General features: G+C 39.8%; 1 protein-coding gene across 1 annotated transcript; it reads left to right on the forward strand.

The window, feature by feature from the left end:
• Positions 1-1,657: 1,657 nt before the first annotated feature.
• Positions 1,658-25,143, forward strand: LOC118382588 (ladderlectin-like). Its single transcript, XM_052480614.1, has 4 exons — positions 1,658-1,768; positions 2,260-2,409; positions 24,708-24,822; positions 24,986-25,143. Exons 1-4 carry the CDS (start codon positions 1,658-1,660, stop codon positions 25,054-25,056), a joined length of 447 nt encoding a protein of 148 aa, XP_052336574.1. The 3' UTR covers positions 25,057-25,143.

Consider the following 25,143-nt stretch of genomic DNA (forward strand, 5'->3'; position numbering starts at 1 on the left):
CCAGTGTCTCTGGTGGCACAGCTACCACTGCGCCTCCCAGGAGGCCCTATATATAATTTATTTAGGTTTGTTTCACACTTTTTTGGTTACTACATGATTCCATATGTGTTCTTTCATAGTTGTAATGTCTTCACTATTATTCTACAATGTAGAAAATATTAAAAATATAGAAAAACCCTGGAATGAGTAGGTGTGTCCAAACTTTTGACTGGTAGAGTATACAAAAATGATAGGGTGGCATTTGGGACACAGCCCTGGTAAGCCCCTGAGGGGTGGAGTGGCCCATCTCTGATGCAGTGACTTTGTGGTGAATACAGTTCATAATTAGCTAACAGAAACACAGCAGGGTTGGCTGCACATTCAAATTTAAGACATAATTCCAATTTAGCTAAAATTCCAGAGCTAGCTAGCTAGTTATACTGCAAAAAAAGTAAGTCAAACAACACCACAATGATGACAAAGGTTTTTCTACTAATGATTTGCCTTCTGAATGTCATTGTGTTTCCAAGCCACTAAATGCACTTTAGACTACGTCTTCGTCAGCGGCAATTAGGTAGAATTAAGTAGAACCTTCAGTCGGGTATCTGTGCTCAGGAGAATCTTAATAACAAAATTGTGATACAACGTGCACCCCATTAATTTCTTTCAAAGTTGTTAATTTTTGAATTATAAATACAAATGACTACCTGCAAATTGGATTGAACCCAATCCTGTCAAACAGGTAGCTATCGGACAGGTCCAGCAGGTCTTGAGCTGGACAGACAGAATGCAAGGGGGTTAAAGGATGAGAGAAAAAGAGGGAGGGGTCTGACTGGACAGGTCCTTAAAAAAGGAGAGTAGGGAGAGGTAGAACTCAACACACAGGCAGGACAGAGAGAGAGACCCAGTGAAGACATCTGAAGATCTCCGAAGAAGTGAAGCTACAACGGAACATTTTAGAAGGTGAGATTTCAACATCTGTTCATCTAATACTGTATCTGAATGCATGCCAAATGGCACCCTATTCCCTATATAGTGCACTACTTTTCACCAGGGCCCATAGAGCACATTTAACCCTGGTTAAAAGTACTGCACTATATATGGAATAGGGTGCCATTTGGGGACATGCATATTCATGTGTGCTTGGCTAATCTCCTCTATGTGGTGGAACAGATGATACTTGGTATTCCTCAGTCCTACATCTGAATCTGCTCTAATGTAATAGTACTGGAATATATCCAATAAGTGGAATGGCTGGGGGTACTCCAAGAGAGGTTAGGGAAACTTACCTACACTCTGAAGTACTCACTGACTTTGACTTGATGGCTTCTCTTTCACTGTCTGTCTTTGTGTGTCTCTCACTCTCTCTTTCTCTCCCAGGAGACTATCACCATGGCGATGTTGACCATTCTTCTGCTTCTCAGCGCTGCCATTGGACTGAGCGAAGCCTTAACTCTGGATGAAGCTAGTAAGAGAGTTCACCTCACACTTTACATAATTATTTTTTATGTTGTAGCAGGGGGGGGGTGAGTGTTTGTGTGTGTGGAATGACTGATCTACAAATAATCTTGAGTAGTTATTTATGATGCCAGGTGATTTGTAGATCAGTCAGTCTCAACCCACCTTGAAAGTTGGCTGCAATTTCTAACGTGCCCTGTGTCTTCTCCTTACAGATGCTATGGTGGCATCTGCAGCAGATGAAGAAAGCCCATGCCCCACAGGCTGGTTCCAGTTTAATTCACGCTGCTTCATGTTTGTCCAGACTGCAAGGACATGGCCTGAAGCAGAGGTATAATGCTTACCCTCTACTGTGAATTAAAGAAGTTCAATTGAAATCAACTTGCTTATTTGGTGTGATGTTACCTTAAAGGGGATTTTGCCTTATTTTAACAGGTATCACATGGATGTCCAGTATGTAAAATACTGAACCTCCCCTTTAAGTTATAATATCCATTATTATTATTATTATTATTATATTATTATATTATTATTATTATTATTATTATATTATTATTATATAAGTTATTGTCTAGTTAGACATTTCTAGGCTTTGCAATATTTATTTAATGTGTGGAGTCAGAACTCCTGTATATTGGAACCCACAGGCCACGAGTTAAGACATAGACACTAATGTCTCGATGAGCCTATTTCAAAGAACATTAGCTGTGATGGCCAATATTTGATTGTGAGAGTCCAGAACACACATTCTCACAAAGACTGGACAACTGACTAATACCTACATTATGACATGTCTTTGTCCCTGTCTATGGCTTGCTCTAGCGCCACTGTATGTTCCTTGGAGCAAACCTGGCATCTGTGCACAGCTCTGTGGAGTCCCAATTTCTACAGGCGGTGGTGTTGATCAAGACTGGCGATTTCCCTCTGACCTGGATTGGAGGATATGATGCTGTTGAGGCAAATGTGGAAAAGGTACCCAATTGTCATATTTGAGTAAAAGTTAAAATACCTTAATAGAAAATTACTACAGTAAAAGTGAAATATTTACTCTACCTGAACAGTCCAGCTATAGTATACTCACAGATGAATAGGATTTTTGGTATGCTCATCAATATGTCAAGGGTCACTTGTGAAGTCAGGGCTGTACTCACCAAACGTCTCAGAAAATAAATCCTGTTAAACCTGTTTTAAGACAAAAATAACTCCCAACTTTTGGGGTGATGTTAAGACACTGCTCAGACAAACTCTGAGCCAGGAGTAAAATCAAGTCACTAACGTTTATCTCAGCTGGTAATCATGACATTTTGAGGTACAACAAAGGAAAGATAGTGATGATGCTCATTGACATGTTCCAAATTATGGTGAATAGCCAATCGCAATGAGGCTTCGCCAGCTGTGAACTCTATAGCACCCTTCAGACGACCATGGAAAAACATGACATTATCAAATGTTGCAATGGTAAAACATTTGATATCATTTTCGCCTGACAGAGTCTGTTTGCATACTTAGGATCATTTCCTAATATGTTGGGATGCATTTTCTGTTTTGTTTGACCAATTCTGATATTTTAAATAATGTGATAGGCATATTCAGGGTTGGGGAGTAACACATTACATGTAATGGATTGCAAAAAAACAAATCTGTTACATTCCCAGAACTAAATATTGTAATCGGATTACTGACACTTTAGAAAAACTGGATGATTACTTCTTGGATTACTTTTCAATTCAGAAAGGATGTTAGAATATTATTTAGTTGTTGACATCTTTCTGTTTTGTCAAAGACATTCAAATAGGCATTTAAAAAAGGTGCAAGTTTAACTTTGTTCATCCTGAGTGAATATGACTTCAAGTCGGAGACCACTATGACACCAAGTGTGTTTGATGGATTGCGGGAAAAGAGCAGGAATAGGCTTTTGTAGGCTACAGTCCAAGCTATGTCAAATCAAATGTATTTATATAGCCCTTCTTACATCAGCTGATATTTCCAAGTGCTGTACAGAAACCCAGCCTAAAACCCCAAACAGAAAGCAATGCAGGTGTTGAAGTGAATGTCAATTTATTTGGCGTGTTTGATCCAGAAAAAAGGAGCTTCCAATTTGCGCAAAGCCACTACAAAATATCTCAAAAGTTACCTGTTAACTTTGCCAAAACATTTCAAAAAGCTTTTGTAATACAACTTTAGGTATTTTAAACCTTAATAATTGATCACATTGAAGACGGGTCTATCTGTTTTCAATTCAGGACAAGAGGAAACTAACACTACTTTTCTAGTCTTGCCCAACTCGTCTTGCCCAACTCTCAACAGCGTATTATCTTATTCAAGATGGCCGTACTTCTTCATTTCACAAAGGAATAACCTCGTCCATTTTCCAACGACTGGTGACATCCAGTGGGAGAAGTTGGAACTGGAAACAAGTGCCTCAGAAATATAGTTCCCCAATGAAAACGCATTGAATAGACAGTGACCTCAAACAAAATGAATTAATGAATGGTTAGTCATTTACATTTACATTTACATTTAAGTCATTTAGCAGACGCTCTTATCCAGAGCGACTTACAAATTGGTGCATACACCTTATGACAACCAGTGGAACAGCCACTTGCATCTAAATCTTGTTGGGGGAGAAGGGGGGTGAGAAGGATTACTTACCCTTACTTACCCTATCCTAGGTATTCCTTGAAGAGGTGGGGTTTCAGGTGTCTCCGGAAGGTGGTGATTGACTCCGCTGTCCTGGCGTCGTGAGGGAGTTTGTTCCACCATTGGGGGGCCAGAGCAGCGAACAGTTTTGACTGGGCTGAGCGGGAACTGTACTTCCTCAGTGGTAGGGAGGCGAGCAGGCCAGAGGTGGATGAACGCAGTGCCCTTGTTTGGGTGTAGGGCCTGATCAGAGCCTGGAGGTACTGAGGTGCCGTTCCCCTCACAGCTCCGTAGGCGAGCACCATGGTCTTGTAGCGGATGCGAGCTTCACCTGGAAGCCAGTGGAGAGAGCGGAGGAGCGGGGTGACGTGAGAGAACTTGGGAAGGTTGAACACCAGACGGGCTGCGGCGTTCTGGATGAGTTGTAGGGGTTTAATGGCACAGGCAGGGAGCCCAGCCAACAGCGAGTTGCAGTAATCAAGACGGGAGATGACAAGTGCCTGGATTAGGACCTGCGCCGCTTCCTGTGTGAGGCAGGGTCGTACTCTGCGGATGTTGTAGAGCATGAACCTACAGGAACGGGACACCGCCTTGATGTTAGTTGAGAACGTCAGGGTGTTGTCCAGGATCACGCCAAGGTTCTTAGCGCTCTGGGAGGAGGACACAATGGAGTTGTCAACCGTGATGGCGAGATCATGGAACGGGCAGTCCTTCCCCGGGAGGAAGAGGAGCTCCGTCTTGCTGAGGTTCAGCTTGAGGTGGTGATCCGTCATCCACACTGATATGTCTGCCAGACATGCAGAGATGCGATTCGCCACCTGGTCATCAGAAGGGGAAAGGAGAAGATTAATTGTGTGTCGTCTGCATAGCAATGATAGGAGAGACCATGTGAGGTTATGACAGAGCCAAGTGACTTGGTGTATAGCGAGAATAAGAGAGGGCCTAGAACAGAGCCCTGGGGGACACCAGTGGTGAGAGCGCGTGGTGAGGAGACAGATTCTCGCCACGCCACCTGGTAGGAGCGACCTGTCAGGTAGGACGCAATCCAAGCGTGGGCCGCGCCGGAGATGCCCAACTCGGAGAGGGTGGAGAGGAGGATCTGATGGTTCACAGTATCGAAGGCAGCCGATAGGTCTAGAAGGATGAGAGCAGAGGAGAGAGAGTTAGCTTTAGCAGTGCGGAGCGCCTCCGTGATACAGAGAAGAGCAGTCTCAGTTGAATGACTAGTCTTGAAACCTGACTGATTTGGATCAAGAAGGTCATTCTGAGAGAGATAGCGGTAGAGCTGGCCAAGGACGGCACGCTCAAGAGTTTTGGAGAGAAAAGAGAGAAGGGATACTGGTCTGTAGTTGTTGACATCGGAGGGATCGAGTGTAGGTTTTTTCAGAAGGGGTGCAACTCTCGCTCTCTTGAAGACGGGAGGGACGTAGCCAGCGGTCAGGGATGAGTTGATGAGCGAGGTGAGGTAAGGGAGAAGTCCTCGGGGTTTTGCCTGCTACATAAGTTCTCTTATACTCACAGACATGATTCAAACAGTTTTAGAAACGTCAGAGTGTTTTCTATCCAAATCTACTAATAATATGCATGTCCTATATTCCTGGCATGAGTAGCAGGAAGTTGAAATTGGGCACGCTATTTATCCAAAAGTGAAAATGCTGCCCCCTATTTTAATATATATGCCATTTTAGCAGACGCTTTTATCCAAAGCGACTTACAGTCATGTGTGCATACATTCTACGTATGGGTGGTATGGGTGGTCCCGGGAATAGAACCCACTACCCTGGCGTTACAAGCGCCATGCTCTACCAACTGAGCTACAGAAGGACCACACATTTTAATACCTCAATCTAATTTTTGATGATGATATATATATATATATATCAATATGTTTAACGGACACATACTCAAACTCATGCTCTTTTGATAGACTTAAATAGCTGCAAATTATCAAGATATCAAAGTGTAACCAACAAAAAAGTAAACAGTAGGCCTATAGCAAATGGAGCATATGGCATTAATTTTTCACATGCAAATAGCATTTGTTGGTTGGCTCAACTCAAAGCAATGATCCCAATCAGTCCTTAGTTTTTAAGTTATGCTCAGGTTAAACAAGGGGTATTCTATGAATTGGAATGACTGGAAATCTGATAGACTTTGTTCTTTGTTTCATGTAAAGATGCAGTTTAATCATATTATTATCTGTAGTATAAGCCTACATAAACAACACAAGTAAAATGAAACATTTATGGCTATGTAAACTCTAACATTAATTTATCCTGCAAAAAATGTAGTTCAATTGGTAATATTAATTTGTCTTCTTCTAACGCCTCTTGAGCTATCATATTACATTACTGAGTTTGGGTAATCCAAAAGTTACATTACTGATTACAATTTTGAACAGGTAACTAGTAATTGTAACAGAATTACATTTAGAAAGTAACCGACAGTACCCAACCCTAGGCATATGGCACTGAATCATACAGTATAATGGTTGTTAAAAGCAGAATTTTGATAAAATGACTAATATTAATATTCACAGTGGTTACTTCCATTTAACCATGCTAAATGGTTTTTCTAACAGTAGGCATCAAGTTACTTTCCGAAATGTTGCATAAATGCTTGAAAGGGCTATTATTTTTACCAAACACCATGAGAGTTTACGTAGCCCCTAAATGCTTTCAATTACCCAATTATATAAGCTTGCCCAATTTAGGCATTCTTTTAACAACATGATATTCCGCTTGAAATAACATGGTTATTGAAATTGTCAGAAACAATATGTGATTATTTATTAGCCTAGTGGTTAGATGTATTTAGGCATATCATGTGAATAAGGCCTCATGTGAAATCATTGTCTAAAGCGCAAGAGATACTGTTTCATGTAAGTCTAGATTATTTATGGGTTGATCATATAAAAATATCAAAACATTATGTTAACAACTCCAAAGAAATGTCCTGTCTGTGGTGGAGGAAGCACTGACTCACTGCCTTTTTCTATTATCAAAACACCTGCTGGTAACTCTTAACTGGTTTGGACTGATGAGACTCATTTAACCCATAAGATTAGGATTAAAATCTCTCTATTCTCAGGCCTTACGATCAGTTTTCTACTCTGAGGTCAGACCTAGGTTTGGAAGATCTTATAGATGCCCACTGCAGTATCAACTCACACAGTGGGTTATAGTGGGATAGCATAGTAGGCTAGAGAGAGTACTATAGCATCATAAGTCATACATTGTTTAAATATTTCAAAATCTGTGGCAGTGATTTCAGTTTAAAATGTTGAAGCCTGTGTTACACCATTCAAATGAATGGGGATAGAACACGCTTTATATGAGCAGAAATATAGCAAAAAGCTGTTTTGCAGCAATCTAAGGTGAGTCAGTCTGTACATCAGCCTGTACATGTCAATGTTGGTTTAATGTTTGTAGCATTAACATTTCAAGAGCAGTAGATAATCAAAATACGTCCCATTGAAGCCTATGGTTATAGTTCAAAAAGTATATATTATATCTAAAAGCAACACATAAATTACTGCAAACAACAAACACTCTTTTTCCCCTCAGACATCATTGCACGTGTGATAGAAGGGCACATGATGTACCACCATTTTCTAACATGCTGCTCAACGCTCCTCAGCTTGGCAACAAAATCAATAACAATGGTGGTGTAGCGGTCAGTGGTGCTGTTTCCCCCCACTGCGGATTCCATCTTTAAACGGTTGTGTTCTAGTTATATGTGATTTCTTTGATACTGAGACCTCAGTTCTTCCTCACAGGACAGGCTATGGTTCTGGAGTGACGGATCTACATTTGATCACCAGAACTGGGCGAAAGACGAGCCCAATAACTATAAGGGTGCCAGAGAGCCATGTGTTCAGATGAACTTTGGAGGTACAGTAAGCCCACTATCATTCACTGATCCATTCATCAAATTAAACGTTATTCATAGTAAGTATAACAAATAAATCTGACACACACACACACTTTTATTTGAATTTTTTTGTTTATATCTGAATTGATTTGAAAGGTCATTTCTATTCTGTGTTTCCTCTTAAGGTAAAGATGCCTGGAATGATGAATTATGTGGAAGGAGATATCCCTCTGTGTGCTCCATAAGGACCTGTTAAATCCATCAAACTATCAACTGAACCAAGCATTCTACTGCGTAGTGTCAGCAACCGAACTGAACAATGTTTATGGTAAAATCAAATACTTTATGAAGATTATTTGTTGCTGTAAAATGAAAGTTTAGTTACTTGTTGCAGACAATGTTGATGTGGTTCGTTGTCAATAAAACAGCTGTACACAATATTTTCTCTCAGGAGTCATTATTAAACATGAATGATAGTTCCATAATTGTCAAATCCTTTGAAGTGTTTCGTTAAGATAGTCTAAGATCTGGGAGTCTGTTCAGCGGTCATTTAAATTCTTTGAAATTCTTTCAATTATTCTTGGAGAATATAATTTATAATTGATTCTCTTGTATAACCAAAAAGGTTGTATTACTCCACAAACAACATGAATGTAAACAAACAATGTATATTGCTTTAAAATAAGTCAAACATTATCATGTGGTTGTCATAGACCGTTAGCGCGCTGTCTATGATATTTAGAGGTGTTACGTTTCCCTACATCATCCATTCTCTCTATACCAAGTAACGGGTCAGCCGTTTGACTGTTATTAGAATCACAGAATGTCGCTTTTTGTTTCCAAACTCTCACTGGGTATAGACATGTGTGAGTACAAGATGTGCTTGTTATAGCCAAATATATTAGAGTTGTATGGAATGGTTTGATAGTCACAGTGTGACATGTTTATTCCCTCTAACAGCTATGTAGTATAATTACATCAACATGATCATGGTAATCAACACATTTAGTTTTGTTATTTGCTACTTTGTACTTGCTAAATGCTGAATGAGTGAGAATGTGAATACGATATAGTATACTATAATATTATAGCCTTGCACATCATGTTACATTACATTGGTAAACACAAAAACTGTTTCCAGTGACAAGTTGATGAGAAGACCGGTCAATAGTTATGTTGGGCAGCTGTACTTCAAACAACATCTGCCAGTTGAATATAGACAGAGTGGGACAGTAAGTTTCATTCTGGATTTTCTACTCAAAATGTAGGGTTATTTCTTATGTACAAAACTTCACAATGTAATTTTACATTAACATCATTATTGAAAGATTATTAATGAGATCCTATGTACATTATATATTGTCATCAATAATGATGAAAGCCTATGTATAATTGTAGGCTTCATGGGACGTGAACACTCATCAAATGACACTTGAAGATAACGTGCCAACCACTGGTCTACTAACCCATGTTTATGACAGACAGGAGACAGTACAGGCAGACAGTCTCAGGCGGGATGACATCACAATGGCTAGTAGAACTCACCTGCAGCTCACTTCTGCTACATTCACACCTCCAGGGGGCCCACATTGATTTTATTAGTCTCTCTCACTCAGATATCATATTAACATGGCAAAATGTGTAAAATTGCAGGAAATGTTCTTTAAAACTGCAAACATTTCTCTCCACCCTATGGCAAACTGTGTACAATTACAGGAAATGTGTTATGAAATTGGAAAATCTTATCTTCGCCCCATTGCAAACTGCTTGGAATTGCCACAAACTTGCTTTAAACCTGCAACATTTTTCTGTTGTCATTTTAAGTTCCTATGACACTGCTGCGTTTCTGACCAAGTGCATCATTGAAACAATCTGTCAGTCCCCGCGCTACATTATTACGTTTGATCCGTGTACAAATAGGCAGAAGGGAATACGTCTGTAAGGTATAACTTTCCCTTAATCAGAATCTACTTACCAATTCATGATTAATTAGTCCAACACATTAATTAAAATGTATGTTTTAATCAAAGAATAATTCCACAACACAAGCTACTAAAAAATGTATGCACCACATGTACAGTTGAAGTCGCAAGTTTTAAATACACTTAGGTTGGAGTCATTAAAACTTGTTTTTCGACCACTCCACATAGTTCTTGTTAACAAACTATAGTTTTGGCAGTCGGTTAGGACATCTACTTTGTGCATGACACAAGTAATTTTCCAACAATTGTTTACAGACAGATTATTTCACGTACAATTCACTGTATCACAATTCCAGTGGGTCAGAAGTTTACATTCACTAAGTTGACTGTGCCTTTAAACAGCTTGAAAAATCCAGAAAATTCTGTCATGGCTCAAGAAGCTTCTGATAGAGATAATTTGAGTCAACTGGAGGTGTACCTGTGGATGTATTTCAAGGCCTACCTTCAAACGCAGTGCTTCTTTGCTTGACATCATGGGAAAATCAAAAGAAATCAGCCAAGACCTCAGAAAAAATATACCTCCACAAGTCTGGTTCATCCTTGGGAGCAATTTCCAAATGTCTGAAGGTGTCACATTCATCTGTACAAACAATAGTACACACGTATAAACACCACGCAGCCGTCATACCGCTCAGGAAGGAGATGCATTCTGTCTATTAGAGATGTACATTCTTTGGTGCGAAAAGTGCAAATCAATCCCAGAACAACAACAAAGGACCTTGTGAAGATGCTGGAGGAAACGGGTACAAAAGTATCTATTTCCAAAGTAAAACAAGTCCTATATCGACATAACCTGAAAGGCCGCTCAGCAAGGAAGAAGCCACTGCTCCAAAACCGCCATAAAAAAGCCAGACTACGGTTTGCAACTGCACATGGAGACAAAGATCGTACTTTTTGGAGAAATGTCCTCTGGTCTGATGAAACAAAATAGAATTGTTTGGACATAATGACCATCGTTATGTTTGGAGTTAACAGGGGGAGGCTTGCAAACCGAAGAACACCATCCCAAACGTGAAGCAGGTAGGTGGCAGCTTCATGTTGTGTGGGTGCTTTGCTGCAGGAGGGACTGGTACACTTCACAAAATAGATGACATCATGAGGATGTAAAATTACGTGGATATATTGAACCAACATTTCAAGACATCAGTCAGGAAGTTAAAGCTTGGTGGCAAATGGGTCTTCCAAATGGACAATGACCCCAAGCCTACTTCCAAAGTTGTGGCAAAATGGCTTAAGGACAACAAAGTCAAGGTATTGGAGTGGCCAATCCAAAGGCCTGACATCAATCCTACAGAACATTTGTGGGCAGAACTGAAAAAGCGTGTGCGATCAAGGAGGCCTATAAAACTAGCTCTGTCAGGAGGAAAGGGCCAAAATTCACCCAACTTATTGTGGGAAGCTTGTGGAAGGCTACCTGAATGGTTTGACCCAAGTTAAACAATTTAAAGGCAATGCTACCAAACACTAATTGAGTCTATGTAAACTTCTGACCCACTGGGAATGTGATGAAAGAAATTAAAGCTGAAATAAATAATTATCTCTACTATTATTCTGACATTTCACATTCTTAAAATAAAGTGGTGATCCTAACTTACTAAAACAGGGAATTTTTACTTGGATTAACTGTCAGGAATTGTGAAAAACTGAGTTTAAATGTATTTGGCTAAGGTGTCTGTAAACTTCCGACTTCAACTGTAGGTCCACAGTTCAGCACCAGGATAGCACACATGACGTCACTACCTTACCCTCAGCTTTGCAGGAGTCCTTTTTTTGTCATTTTAGCAGACGTTCTTATCCAGAGGAATTCGGGTTAATTGCTTTTCTCAATGGCACATCAACAGATTGTTTACCAACACTCTTAAATGCTAGGCTACCTGCCAGGTCCTTCAATGTGCAAAACAAAACTGGCCAAATTAATTTCGCAAAAGCAATCTGGTACATAAATTTGTGTTAAGTAATAATTTGTTAATTCATTCTCAAAGGGTATATGTTAACAAGGCTTGTGGATAGATACTCATACACATGCTCTGCTACAACCCTTTTTAGCCAGTCTCAAAAGCTAAATATTTTCCAAAAGAATTTGAGAGAGAGAGAGAGAGATCTGTGTTTGAAAAACTAGGGCTATATTGAGACACCAGTATTGCCCAACATTAGATTTAGTCGGTGGTAACTTGTGGAATAGACACCGGCTGGAATGCGGATTTAATCAATCAGCATTCAGGATTAGACCACCCATTGTATACCATTATATAATATCACATTGTAGCCTATCATAGCACATACTTTATGTCAAATCAGAGAGAAGGTTTTATTGCATCATCAAACTTCCTTCAAACACCAAATAGCACCAGCCTGGGTCTATGAGGATCTATGCACTCAAAAAAATATTTGGGTTAAAATCAACCCAATTTGTGTTATTTGGTAACCCAGCGCTGGGTAATAATTGGACAGAACATGCTTATTTTTACCCAGCCAGTTGGGTTGGGAGAATAACCCTAAATGTTGTGTTGTTGGGTTAAAACATGGGTTAATTTAAGCAGCTGGGTCTTGTTAAATGTAATCCAAAAGGTTATTTTCAGGAGGTGTGGTTTTTTAGACTTTCCGGTAGTACCATGTTAAGTTGGTACACTGCAAATGTCAACGTTCACTAAATATGTTAGCACAGACAAAAACCTGAGAAGAAATCAAAACAGGAGGTGAGAACTCAATTTTGAAAACAGTGCCATTTCATGTCCATCTTAGATATGGATGAGCATGCACTTCCTAAGGCTTCCACAAGATGTCACCGTCTTTAGATTCTGGTTGTATGATTCTACTATAAAGGAGGGGCTCATAATAGCTCTTTGAGTGGGTGGTCTGGCGGCAAGCCTCGGTCTCATTGCGCGCGGTCACGAGAGAGTGTTCTTGCGTTCCAATGCGTTTCTTCAGACAATGAAATTCTCCAGTTGAAACCTTATTGCTGATTAATGTTTAAAACATCCTAAATATGGATTGCATACATCGTTTGACTTGTTTCTACGACCTGTAACGGAACTTTGAGTTTTTGTCTGGAGGAATTGCTTGTGCTTTTTGAGGATGGAATACTGGGCTAAATGATGGGCTTCATGGAACTTTATGGAACAAATCAGTCATTTATTGTCGTACTGGGATTCCTGGAACTGCCTTCTGATGAAGATATTCAAAGATAATTGAATATTTCAATTTTTTTTTGTAGCTTCTGTTGACGCCAAAATGGTGGCTATGTCTTTGGGTTCTGAGCGCCGTTCTCAGATTATTCTTTTTCCATAAAATGTTAAAAAATTCTGACACAGCGGTTGCATAGAGGATACGTTTATCTTTAATTCTGTGAATAACACTTACATCTTTTATCAATGTTTATTGTGAGTATTTCTGCAAAGTCACTGGATGTTTTGGAATCAAAACATTACTGCACGTAACGCGCCAATGTAAACTGAGATTTTATATATATATATATATATATATGCACATTATCGAACAAAACACACAATACATGTATAACATGATGTCTGTCCTATGAGTGTCATCTGATGGTGATAATCAAAGGTTAGTGATTCATTTTAACTATATTTCTGCTTTTGTGACTGTGAAAAATGGCTGTGTGTGTTTTTGAATTTGGTGGTCATTAACATAAATATGTTGTGTTTTCGCTGTAAAACATTTAAAAAATCGGACATGGTGGGTAGATTAACAAGATGTTTATCTTTCATTGGTTAGTGCTATAGGGGCAGTATTTCATTTTTGGATAAAAAGACGTGCCCGTTTTAAGCGCAATATTTTGTCACGAAAAGATGCTCGACTATGCTTGGAATTGATAGTTTTGGAAAGAAGACACTCTTACGTTTCCAGAACTGCAAAGATTTTCACTGTGAGTGCCCTAGAACAAATGCTTCAGGCAAAACCAAGATGTTTGACCGACCAGGAAATGAACAGGATTTCTGAGGCTACGTTTTCCATGATCGCCTTATATGGCTGTGAATGCGACAGGAATGAACGGACACTTTCTCTTGTTTCCCAAGGTGTCTGCAGCATTGTGACGTATTTGTAGGCATATCATTGGAAGATTGACCATAAGAGACTACAATTGCCAAGTGTCCCGCACGGTGTCTGCGTGAAATTGGTGCGCAAAAGTCAGCTACCAGTATTTTTCCATCCGAATCAGAGAAGAATGCAGGCTTCCAGGGATGGCATTTCAATGAAGAGATATATGACAAAACACCTTGAGGATTGATTCAAACAACGTTTTCCATGTTTCAGTCGATATTATGGAGTTAATTCGGAAAAAAGTTTGACGTGTAGGTGACTGAATTTTCGGTTAGTTTCGGTAGCCAAATGCATAGTAACAAAACGGAACGTTGTGTCCGACACAGGAATGTTTCAGGAAAAACTGGACATCTGCTATGTAACTGAGAGTCTCCTCATTGAAACATCTGAAGTTCTTCAAAGGTAAATTATTTTATTTGATCCCTTTGCTGGTTTTTGTGAATATGTTGCGTGCTAAATGCTAACGCTAAATGCTAAGCTAGCTATCACCACTCTTACACAAATTATTGATTTTCTCTGGTTCTAAAGCATATTTTGAAAATCAGACGACAGGATTGTTAAGAAAAGGATAAGCTTGAGAGCAGGCATATTTATTTCATTTCATTTGCGATTTTTAGAAATCGCTAACGTTGCGTTATGGTAATGAGCTTGAGGCTGTAGTAACGCGACCGCATGCAGGATGGGGCGGACTATGAGGTTAATGTGTGAAAGTTAAATATTTCTAAAGAATATTTTTTTCCAGCTAAATGGGAGGGGATGTTCCCTTTAGGGAACTCCTTGCCATAACAAGTTTAGCCAACAACATATCTTGCATACAATAAATACAGTTTTATACAGGAAACCTTCAAGACATAGGTTGGATCCCAATGGCACTATATTCCCTCCCTCCCTTTGACCAGAGCTGTAACGGTTTTCTTCCGTTGAAGGAGAGGAGGACCAAAATGCAATGTGGTTAGTGTTCAACATGTTTAATAAGGACAATAAACGTGAACGCCACAAAATAGAAAACAACAAATGTGGAAAAACCAAAACAGTCCTCTGGTACATAGACAGAAGACAACCACCCACAAAGTACCCACAGAATATGGCTGCCTAAATATGGTTCCCAATCAGAGACAACAATAGACAGCTGCCTCTAATTGAGAACCAATCTTGGCAACCATAGACATTGAAACACCTAGAAAGGAAACAGCCCCATAAACATACAAAAAGCCATAGACCTGGAAAAAACACATCAGTCCCCCATGTCACACCCTGACCTAACCAAAATAATAAATAAAACAAAGATAACTAAGACCAGGGCGTGACAAGAGCCCTATTGCTAGATTATTATGAGGTTTATGTTGTTTTTTCGCTTTTTTTGCACTCCTGCCATCAAAGACTTTCACAACGTTTAAACACTACACTCGAAGAGGTCCGAGGTCTGGCCACTATAGTATCCCAATTGTAGAAGATGGATATGATAGAAGACTGGTCAGGTTATCAAGGGGTAGACTTTTGACCCTATGGTTGTGTCACACATGGCACCCTATTCCAACCACTTCATTTTGAACAGGGCTCATAGGGCTCTGGTGAAAGGTTCCATTTGGGACATAGAATTCCATCTATTCCATCGTCCTGTTCTTCCTACAATTCAGAAACTCACCTTGACGACAGGGTGTGGTGAGAGAGAGAGGCCTCACACTCGCAAAGAAAGGCATGCTAGCAATTCACCCTCTCCTCCCCTCTCTCCTCCTCTCACCCCCTCTTCTCCTCACAAAGGAATGCTGCTGGTCCTACTGCATATCTCCCCCCTAACACTTCAGCCTTAAGACACTGTCCTCCTCTCTTCCCCTCTCATCTCCTCATCCCCCCTTCTCTCTACTCCCCTGGTCCTGCAGCATATCTCCCTCCAGCACCTCAGCCTTAAGATATTGACCCTTCACCCCATCTGTACAATTACAGAATTCATAGAATGACAGACATTCCTGTTCTAATGCAATGTTCCGTGCTGGCTGGACCGGACCGATGGCCTTACAGAAGTTAAGTCACAATTGTCCTTCTGTGGCTCAGTTGGTAGAGCATGGCGCTTGTAACGCCAGGGTAGTGGGTTCGATTCCCGGGACCACCCATACGTAGAATGTATGCACACATGACTGTAAGTCGCTTTGGATAAAAGCGTCAGCTAAATGGCATATATTATTATTATTATATTATCATAGAGCAAAATGCAAAATGTACCATAACCCTAATTTAATTTGAACCTTTTCTTCAACAATAAGTATAATAAAGAGGTTTGTATGTATGTATTGCTCAGTTTACTAAATTTTTGTTAAAACTAAAGTTTAATACACTTTATAAAGATTAAAAATTAAATCCCACTGCGAGATTATAATAAGGTTTGTTATTTTTTGCTCTTTGTTCAAAGATTTTGACTACGATTATGTAAACAGCTAGCAGTAACACACCTATATATATACACCTATATATATATATATATATACACACATTTTGAATGTGAAAACTATTTCTAAGATACAAACTCAATTCACTCAATTCACATACAGTGCTGTGAAAAGGTATTTGCCCCCTTCCTGATTTCTTATTTTTTTGCACATTTGTCACACTTAAATGGTTCAGATCATCCAACAAATGTTAATATTACACAAAGATAACCAAGTAAACACAAAAGGCAGTTTTTAAGTGATAATTTTATTTATTAAGGGAAAAAAGCTATGCGAACCTTCATGGCCCTATGTGACAGAGTAATTGCTCCCCCTTGTTAAATCATGAATTTACTGTGGTTAATCACATTTTCTGGAAAGCTGAGCTCAGTTTCACCAGCCACACCCAGGCCTGATTACTGCCAGATCTGTTGAATCAAGACATCACTTAATAAATAGAACCTGTCTGACAAAGTGAAATAGGCCAAAAGATCTCAAAAAGCAAGACACCATGCCACGTTCCAAAGAAGTTCAGGAACAGATGACAAACAAAGTAATTGATATATATTAGTCTGGAAAGGGTTACTAAGCCATTTCTAAAGCTTTGGGACTCCAGCGAACCACGGTGAGAGCCATTATCCACAAATGGAGAAAATTTGGAACAGTGGTGAACCTTCCCAGGAAGTGGCCGGCCTACCAAAATTACCCCAAGAACACAGCATTTCAGAAAAAGAAAATACCAACAGTCAAATATGGTGGTGGTAGTGTGATGGTCTGGGGCTGCTTTGCTACTTCAGGACCTGTACGACTTGCTGTGATTGGTTGAACCATGAATTCTGCTCTCTACCAAAAAATACTGAAGGAGAATGTCCTGCCATCAGTTCGTGACCTCAAGCTGAAGCGCACTTGGGTTCTGCAGCAGGAAAATGATCCAAAACACAAATATTATCTTTGTGTAATATTTTAATTGGTTTGATCTGAAACATTGAAGTGTGACAAATGTGCAAAAAAAAACTAATCAGGAAGGGGCAAATACTTTTTCACAGCACTGTTTACTGCTTGGATTCCGATGAAGGTGTTTACATGTACTATTCATTCGAAAGATTCAACAAAAATCCAGCCGTTTTAATCAACTTATGCAGAAACAGAAACAGAAGCCAGTGGACTGTATACTATGTGCAATGACATGGATAGCATCACAAATCCCTATGGGCCCTGGTCAAAAGTTGCGCTATATATATATATATATTTTTTTTTACACACACACACGCACACACACACACACACACACGGTAGGGTTGGTATATAGCCCTATTTGGTAAAAGACCAAGTCCGTATTATGCCAAGAACAGCTCAAATAAGCAAAGAGAAACGACAGTCCATCATTACTTTAAGACATGAAGGTCAGTCAATGCAGTCGGAAAAACCATCAAGCTCTATGATGAAAATGGCTCTCATGAGGATCGCTACAGGAAAGGAAGACCCAGAGTTACCTCTGCTGCAGAGGATAAGTTCATTAGAGTTGGAATGCAGAGTTAAGGAAAAGCAGCCAACAAGTGCTCAGCATATGTGGGAACTCCTTCAAGACTGTTGGAAAACTTTCCCGATGAAGCTGGTTTAGAGAATGCCAAGAGTGTGCAAAGCTGTCATCAAGGCAAAGGGTGGCTACTTTGAGGAGTCATTATATTTTTTATATTTTTTATATATTTTTTTTTATTATTATTTTTAGCCCCCTTTTTCTCCCCAATTTCGTAGGATCCAATTAGTAGTTACTGTCTTGTTTCATCGCTACAACTCCTGTACGAGCTCAGGAGAGGCGAAGATCGAAGAGCCATACGTCCTCCGAAACATAACCCAACCAAGCTGCACTGCTTCTTAACACAGCGCGCATCCAACCCTGAAGCCAGCCACACCAATGTGTCGGAGGAAACACTGTACACCTAGCGATCTGGGCAGCGTGTACTGCGCCCGGCCCGCCACGAGTCGCTAGTGCGCGACGAGACAAGGATATCCCTACCGGTCAAACCCTCCCTAACCCGTACGACGCTAGGCCAATTGTGCGTCGCCCCATGGATCTCCCGGTCGCGGCCGGCTACGACAGAGCCTGGGCTCGAACCCAGTGTCTCTGGTGGCACAGCTACCACTGCGCCTCCCAGGAGGCCCTATATAACATTTATTTTGATTTGTTTAGCACTTTTTTGGTTACTACATGATTCCATATGTGTTATTTCATAGTTTTAATGTCTTCACTATTATTCTACAATGTAGAAAATTGTAAAAATATAGAAACCCTGGAATGAGTAGGTGTGTCCAAAATGTTGAATGGTAGAGTATACAAAAATGATAGGGTGGCATTTGGGACACAGCCCTGGTAAGCCCCTGAGGGGTGGAGTGGCCCATCTCTGATGCAGTGACTTTGGGGTGAATACAGTTAGCTAACAGAAACACAGCAGGGTTGGCTGAACATTCAAATTTAAGACATAATTCCAATTTAGCTAAAATTCCAGAGCTAGCTAGCTAGTTATACTGCAAAAAAAGTAAGTCTAACAACACCACAATGATGACAAAGGTTTTTCTACTAATTATTTGCCTTCTGAATGTCATTGTGTTTCCAAGCAGCTAAATGCACTTTAGACTACGTCTTCATCAGCGCCAATTAGGTAGAATTAAGTAGAACCTTCAGTCGGGTACCTGTGCTAAGGAGAATCTTCATTAATTTCTTTCAAAGTTGTTAATTTTTAAATACAAATGACAACCTGCAAATTGGATTGAACCCAACCCTGTCAAACAGGTAGCTATCGGACAGGTCCAGCAGGTCTTGAGCTGGACAGACAGAATGCAAGGGGGTTAAAGGATGAGAGAAAAATAGGGAGGGGTCTGACTGGACAGGTCCTTAAAAAAGGAGAGTAGGGAGAGGTAGAACTCAACACACAGGCAGGACAGAGAGAGAGAGAGACCCAGTGAAGACCTCTGAAGATCTCCGAAGAAGTGAAGCTACAACGGAACATTTTAGAAGGTGAGATTTCAACATCTGTTCATCTAATACTGTATCTGAATGCATGCCAAATGGCACCCTATTCCCTATATAGTGCACTACTTTTCACCAGGGCCCATAGAGCACATTTAACCCTGGTTAAAAGTACTGCACTATATATGGAATAAGGTGCCATTTGGGGACATGCATATTCATGTGTGCTTGGCTAATCTCCTCTATGTGGTGGAACAGATGATACTTGGTATTCCTCAGTCCTACATCTGAATCTGCTCTAATGTAATAGTACTGGAATATATCCAATAAGTGGAATGGCTGGGGGTACTCCAAGATAGGTTAGGGAAACTTACCTACACTCTGAAGTACTCACTGACTTTGACTTGATGGCTTCTCTTTCACTGTCTGTCTTTGTGTGTCTCTCACTCTCTCTTTCTCTCCCAGGAGACTATCACCATGGCGATGTTGACCATTCTTCTGCTTCTCAGCGCTGCCATTGCACTGAGTGAAGCCTTAACTCTGGATGAAGCAAGTAAGATAGTTCACCTCACACTTTACATCATTCTTTTTTATGTTGTAGCAGGGGGGGGGGTGAGTGTTTGTGTGTGTGGAATGACTGATCTACAAATAATATTGAGTAGTTATTTATGATGCCAGGTGATTTGTAGATCAGTCAGTCTCAACCCACCTTGAAAGTTGGCTGCAATTTCTAACGTGCCCTGTGGCTTCTCCTTACAGATGCTATGGTGGCATCTGCAGCAGATGAAGAAAGCCCATGCCCCACAGACTGGTTCCAGTTTAATTCACGCTGCTTCATGTTTGTCCAGACTGCAAGGACATGGCCTGAAGCAGAGGTATAATGCTTACCCTCTACTGTGAATTAAAGAAGTTCAATTGAAATCAACTTGCTTATTTGGTGTGATGTTACCTTAAAGGGGATTTTGCTTTATTTTAACAGGCATCACATGGATGTCCAGTATGTCAAATACTGAACCTCCCCTTTAAGTTATTATCTAGTTAGACATTTCTAGGCTTTGCAATATTTATTTAATGTGTGGAGTCAGAACTCCTGTATATTGGAACCCACAGGCCATGAGTTAAGACATAGACACTAATGTCTCGATGAGCCTATTTCAAAGAACATTAGCTGTGATGGCCAATATTTGATTGTGAGAGTCCAGAACACACATTCTCACAAAGACTGGACAACTGACTAATACCTACATTATGACATGTCTTTGTCCCTGTCTATGGCTTGCTCTAGCACCACTGTATGTTCCTTGGAGCAAACCTGGCGTCTGTGCACAGCTCTGAGGAGTCCCAATTTCTACAGGCGGTGGTGTTGATCAAGACTGGCGATTTCCCTCTGACCTGGATTGGAGGATATGATGCTGTTGAGGCAAATGTGGAAAAGGTACCCAATTGTCATATTTGAGTAAAAGTTAAAATACCTTAATAGAAAATTACTACAGTAAAAGTGAAATGTTTACTCTACCTGAACAGTCCAGCTATAGTATACTCACAGATGAATAGGATGTTTGGTATGCTCATCAATATGTCAAGGGTCACTTGTGAAGTCAGGGCCGTACTCACAAAACATCTCAGAAAATGAATTCTATTAAACCTGTTTTAAGACAAAAATAACTCTCAACTTTTGGGGTGATGTTAAGACGCTGCTCAGACAAACTCTGAGCCAGGAGTAAAATCAAGTCACTAACGTTTATCTCAGCTGGTAATCATGACATTTTGAGGTACAACAAAGGAAAGATAGTGATGATGCTCATTGACATGTTACAAATTATGGTGAATAGCCAATCGCAATGAGGCTTCGCCAGCTGTGAACTCTATAGCACCCTTCAGACGACCATGGTAAACATGACATTACATCAAAAGTTGCAATGGTAAAACATTTGATATAATTTTCACCTGACAGAATCTGTTTGCATACTTAGGATCATTTCCTAATATGTTGGGATGCATTTTCTGTTTTGTTTGACCAATTCGGATATTTTAAATAATGTGATGTTGTTGATATCTTTCTGTTTTGTCAAAGACATTCAAATCAGCATTTAAAAAAGGTGCAGGTTTAACTTTGTTCATCCTGAGCAAATATGACTTCAAGTCAGAGACCACTATGACACCAAATGTGTTTGATGGATTGCGGAAAAAGAGCAGGAATAGGCTTTTGTAAGCTACAGTCCAAGCTATGTCAAATCAAATGTATTTATATAGCCCTTCTTACATCAGCTGATATCTCAAAGTGCTGTACAGAAACCCAGCCTAAAACCCCAAACAGCAAGCAATGCAGGTGTTGAAGCACGGTGCCTAGGAAAAACTCCCTAAAAAGGCCAGAACCTAGGAAGAAACCTAGAGAGGAACCAGGCTATGAGGGGTGACCAGTCCTCTTCTGGTTGTGCCGGGTGGAGATTATAACAGAACATGGCCAAGATGTTCAAATGTTTATAAATGTTTGCAAATAAATGAATACATGTTTACAAATAATAATAATCACAGTAGTTGTCGAGCAACAATTTAGCACAGTAAATGTCAGTTGGCTTTTCATAGCCGATCATTTAGAGTATCTCTACCGCTCCTGCTGTAGAGAGTTGAAAACAGCAGGTCTGGGACAGGTAGCACATCTGGTGAACAGGTCAGGGTTCCATAGCCGCAGGCAGTACAGTTGAAACTGGAGCAGCAGCATGGCCAGGTGGACTGGGGACAGCAAGGAGTCATCATGCCAGGTAGTCCTGATGCATGGTCCTAGGGCTCAGGTCCTCCGAGAGAGAGAAAGAAGAAAGAGAGAATTAGAGAGAGCATACTTAAATTCACACAGGGCAATGTCTTCCAAAGGGAGCAACTGCTGTCCGCATCCAAAGATTATCCAACTTGAATAAACACTTGGAGGTTAGGACAACAGCAGTGGTGTAGCCTACGGGCGATACGGATATCACTTATTATTGATATCTACATATCTACTTATTATTGATGTGAATCACACTGCTGCTCTCTCATTTAGCTACTTGCGACATCCACATTTTTAAAGTTGTGGGTGACTGTTCACAAATATATATGTGTATTTTAACCCAATAATGGTTGAATTGAAGTTCAAGCTGTCTATCAATCATTGTTTTTGTGACTAGTGGACAGCCAGTGAAAAATGCACTCTTGCAACACCTGCACTGCGGATCCCCTAATGGTGTTGTGCTCCATACTGTCAATAACCTGTTTAATTGAGGCCGAGAGGAGTACTTTTAACTTCTCTAGGATAGGGGGACAGTCGCGTCCCACTTGGCCAAAAGCCAGGGAAATGCAGAGCGGCAACTTCAAATAAAATTATATAAAAATCAAACTCTCGTTAAATCACACATGTAAGATACTAAACTAAAGCGACACTCGTTGTGAATCCAGCCAACATGTCAAATTTTAAAAAGGCTTTTCGGGCGAAAGCGTAAGATGCTATTATCTGATGATAGCACATCAGTAAACAAAGAGAGGAGCATATTTCAACCCTGCAGGCGCTACACAAAACGCAGAAATAAAATATAAATCATGCCTTACCTTTGACAAGCTTCTTTTGTTGGCACTCCAATATGTCCCATAAACATCACAAATGGTCTTTTTGTTCGATTAATTCCGTCCATATATATCCAAAATGTCCATTTATTTGGCGCGTTTGATCCAGAAAAAAAGAGCTTCCAATTTGCGCAAAGTCACTACAAAATATCTCAAAAGTTACCTGTAAACTTTGCCAAAACATTTCAAAATACAATTTAGGTTTTTTAAACCTTAATAATCGATCAAATTGAAGACGGGTCTATCTGTTTTCAATACAGGACAAGAGGAAACTAAAGCTAATTTTCAAGTCTTGCCCAACTCTCAACAGCGTTACACTTACTTAAGATGGCCGTACTTCTTCATTTCACAAAGGAATAACCTCAGCCATTTTCCAACGACTGGTGACATCCAGTGGAAGAGGTAGGAACTGAAAACAAGTGCCTCAGAAATATAGTTCCCCAATGAAACCTCCTTGAATAGACAGTGACCTTTTTTCTAAATGGTTAGTCCTCAGGGTTTTGCCTGCTACATAAGTTATGTTATACTCACAGACATGATTCAAACAGCTTTAGAAACTTCAGAGTGTTTTCTATCCAAATCAACTAATAATATGCATATCTTATATTATTGGCATGAGTAGCAGGAAGTTGAAATTGGGCACGCTATTTATCCAAAAGTGAAAATGCTGCCCCCTATTTTAGTACCTCAATCTAATTGCTGATGATGATATATATATATCAATATGTTTAATGGACACATACTCAAACACATGCTCTTTTGATAGACTTAAATAGCTGCAAATTATCAAGATATCAAAGTGTAACCAACAAAAAAGTAAACAGTAGGCCTATAGCAAATGGAGCATATGGCATTCATTTTTCACATGCAAATAGCGTTTTTTTGGTAGGCTAGTGCCCAGGGCATGCCATTCCCGAAAGCAATGATCCCAATCAGTCCTTAGTTTTTAAGTTATGCGCAGGATAAACAAGGGTTATTCTATGAATTGGAATGACTGGAAATCTGACAGATTTTGTTCTGTGTGTAGTTCAATTGGTAATATTAATTTGTCTTCTTCTAACACTTCTTGAGCTATCATATTACATTACTGAGTTTGGGTAATCCAAAAGTTACATTACTGATTACAATTTTGAACAGGTAACTAGTAATTTTACGAGTGATTTAATATAAAAATATCAAAACATTATGTTAACAACTCCAAAGAAATGTGGCAGTGATTTCAGTTTAGGATGTTGAATCGTGCGTTACACCATTCAAATTAATGGGGATAGAACACGCTTTATATGAGCAAAAATATAGCAAAAAGCTGTGTTGCAGCAATCTAAGGTGAGTCAGTCTGTACATCAGCCTGTACATGTCAATGTTGGTTTAATGTTTGTAGCATTAACATTTCAAGAGCAGTATATAATCAAAATACGTCCCATTGAAGCCTATGGTTATAGTTCAAAAAGTATATATTATATCTAAAAGCAACACATAAATTACTGCAAACAACAAACACTCTTTTTCCCTTCAGACATCATTGCACGTGTGATAGAAGGGCACATGATGTACCACCATTTTCTAACATGCTGCTCAACGCTCCTCAGCTTGGCAACAAAATCAATAACAATGGTGGTGTAGCGGTCAGTGGTGCTGTTTCCCCCCACTGCGGATTCCATCTTTAAACGGTTGTGTTCTAGTTATATGTGATTTCTTTGATACTGAGACCTCAGTTCTTCCTCACAGGACAGGCTATGGTTCTGGAGTGACGGATCTACATTTGATCACCAGAACTGGGCGAAAGACGAGCCCAATAACTATAAGGGTGCCAGAGAGCCATGTGTTCAGATGAACTTTGGAGGTACAGTAAGCCCACTATCATTCACTGATCCATTCATCAAATTAAATGTTATTCATAGTAAGTATAACAAATAAATCTGACACACACACACTTTTATTTGAATGTTTGTGTTTATATCTGAATTGATTTGAAAGGTCATTTCTATTCTGTGTTTCCTCTTAAGGTAAAGATGCCTGGAATGATGAATTATGTGGAAGGAGATATCCCTCTGTGTGCTCCATAAGGACCTGTTAAATCCAAACGATCAACTGAACCAAGCATTCTACTGCGTAGTGTCAGCAACCGAACTGAACAATGTTTATGGTAAAATCAAATACTTTA

The sequence above is a fragment of the Oncorhynchus keta genome, chromosome 26 (assembly GCF_023373465.1).
Source record: "Oncorhynchus keta strain PuntledgeMale-10-30-2019 chromosome 26, Oket_V2, whole genome shotgun sequence".
In the NCBI taxonomy this organism is placed as follows: Eukaryota; Metazoa; Chordata; class Actinopteri; order Salmoniformes; family Salmonidae; genus Oncorhynchus; species Oncorhynchus keta.

What these genes read in the sequence shown, in the direction of transcription:
- LOC118382588 (XM_052480614.1), top strand. Translation starts at nt 1,658, where the DNA reads ATGGTGGCATCTGCAGCAGATGAAGAAAGCCCATGCCCCACAGGCTGG. An exon ending in GGACATGGCCTGAAGCAGAG is followed by an intron (nt 1,769 to 2,259) that starts GTATAATGCTTA and finishes GGCTTGCTCTAG; the next exon opens with CGCCACTGTATGTTCCTTGG. An exon ending in TTGAGGCAAATGTGGAAAAG is followed by an intron (nt 2,410 to 24,707) that starts GTACCCAATTGT and finishes TCTTCCTCACAG; the next exon opens with GACAGGCTATGGTTCTGGAG.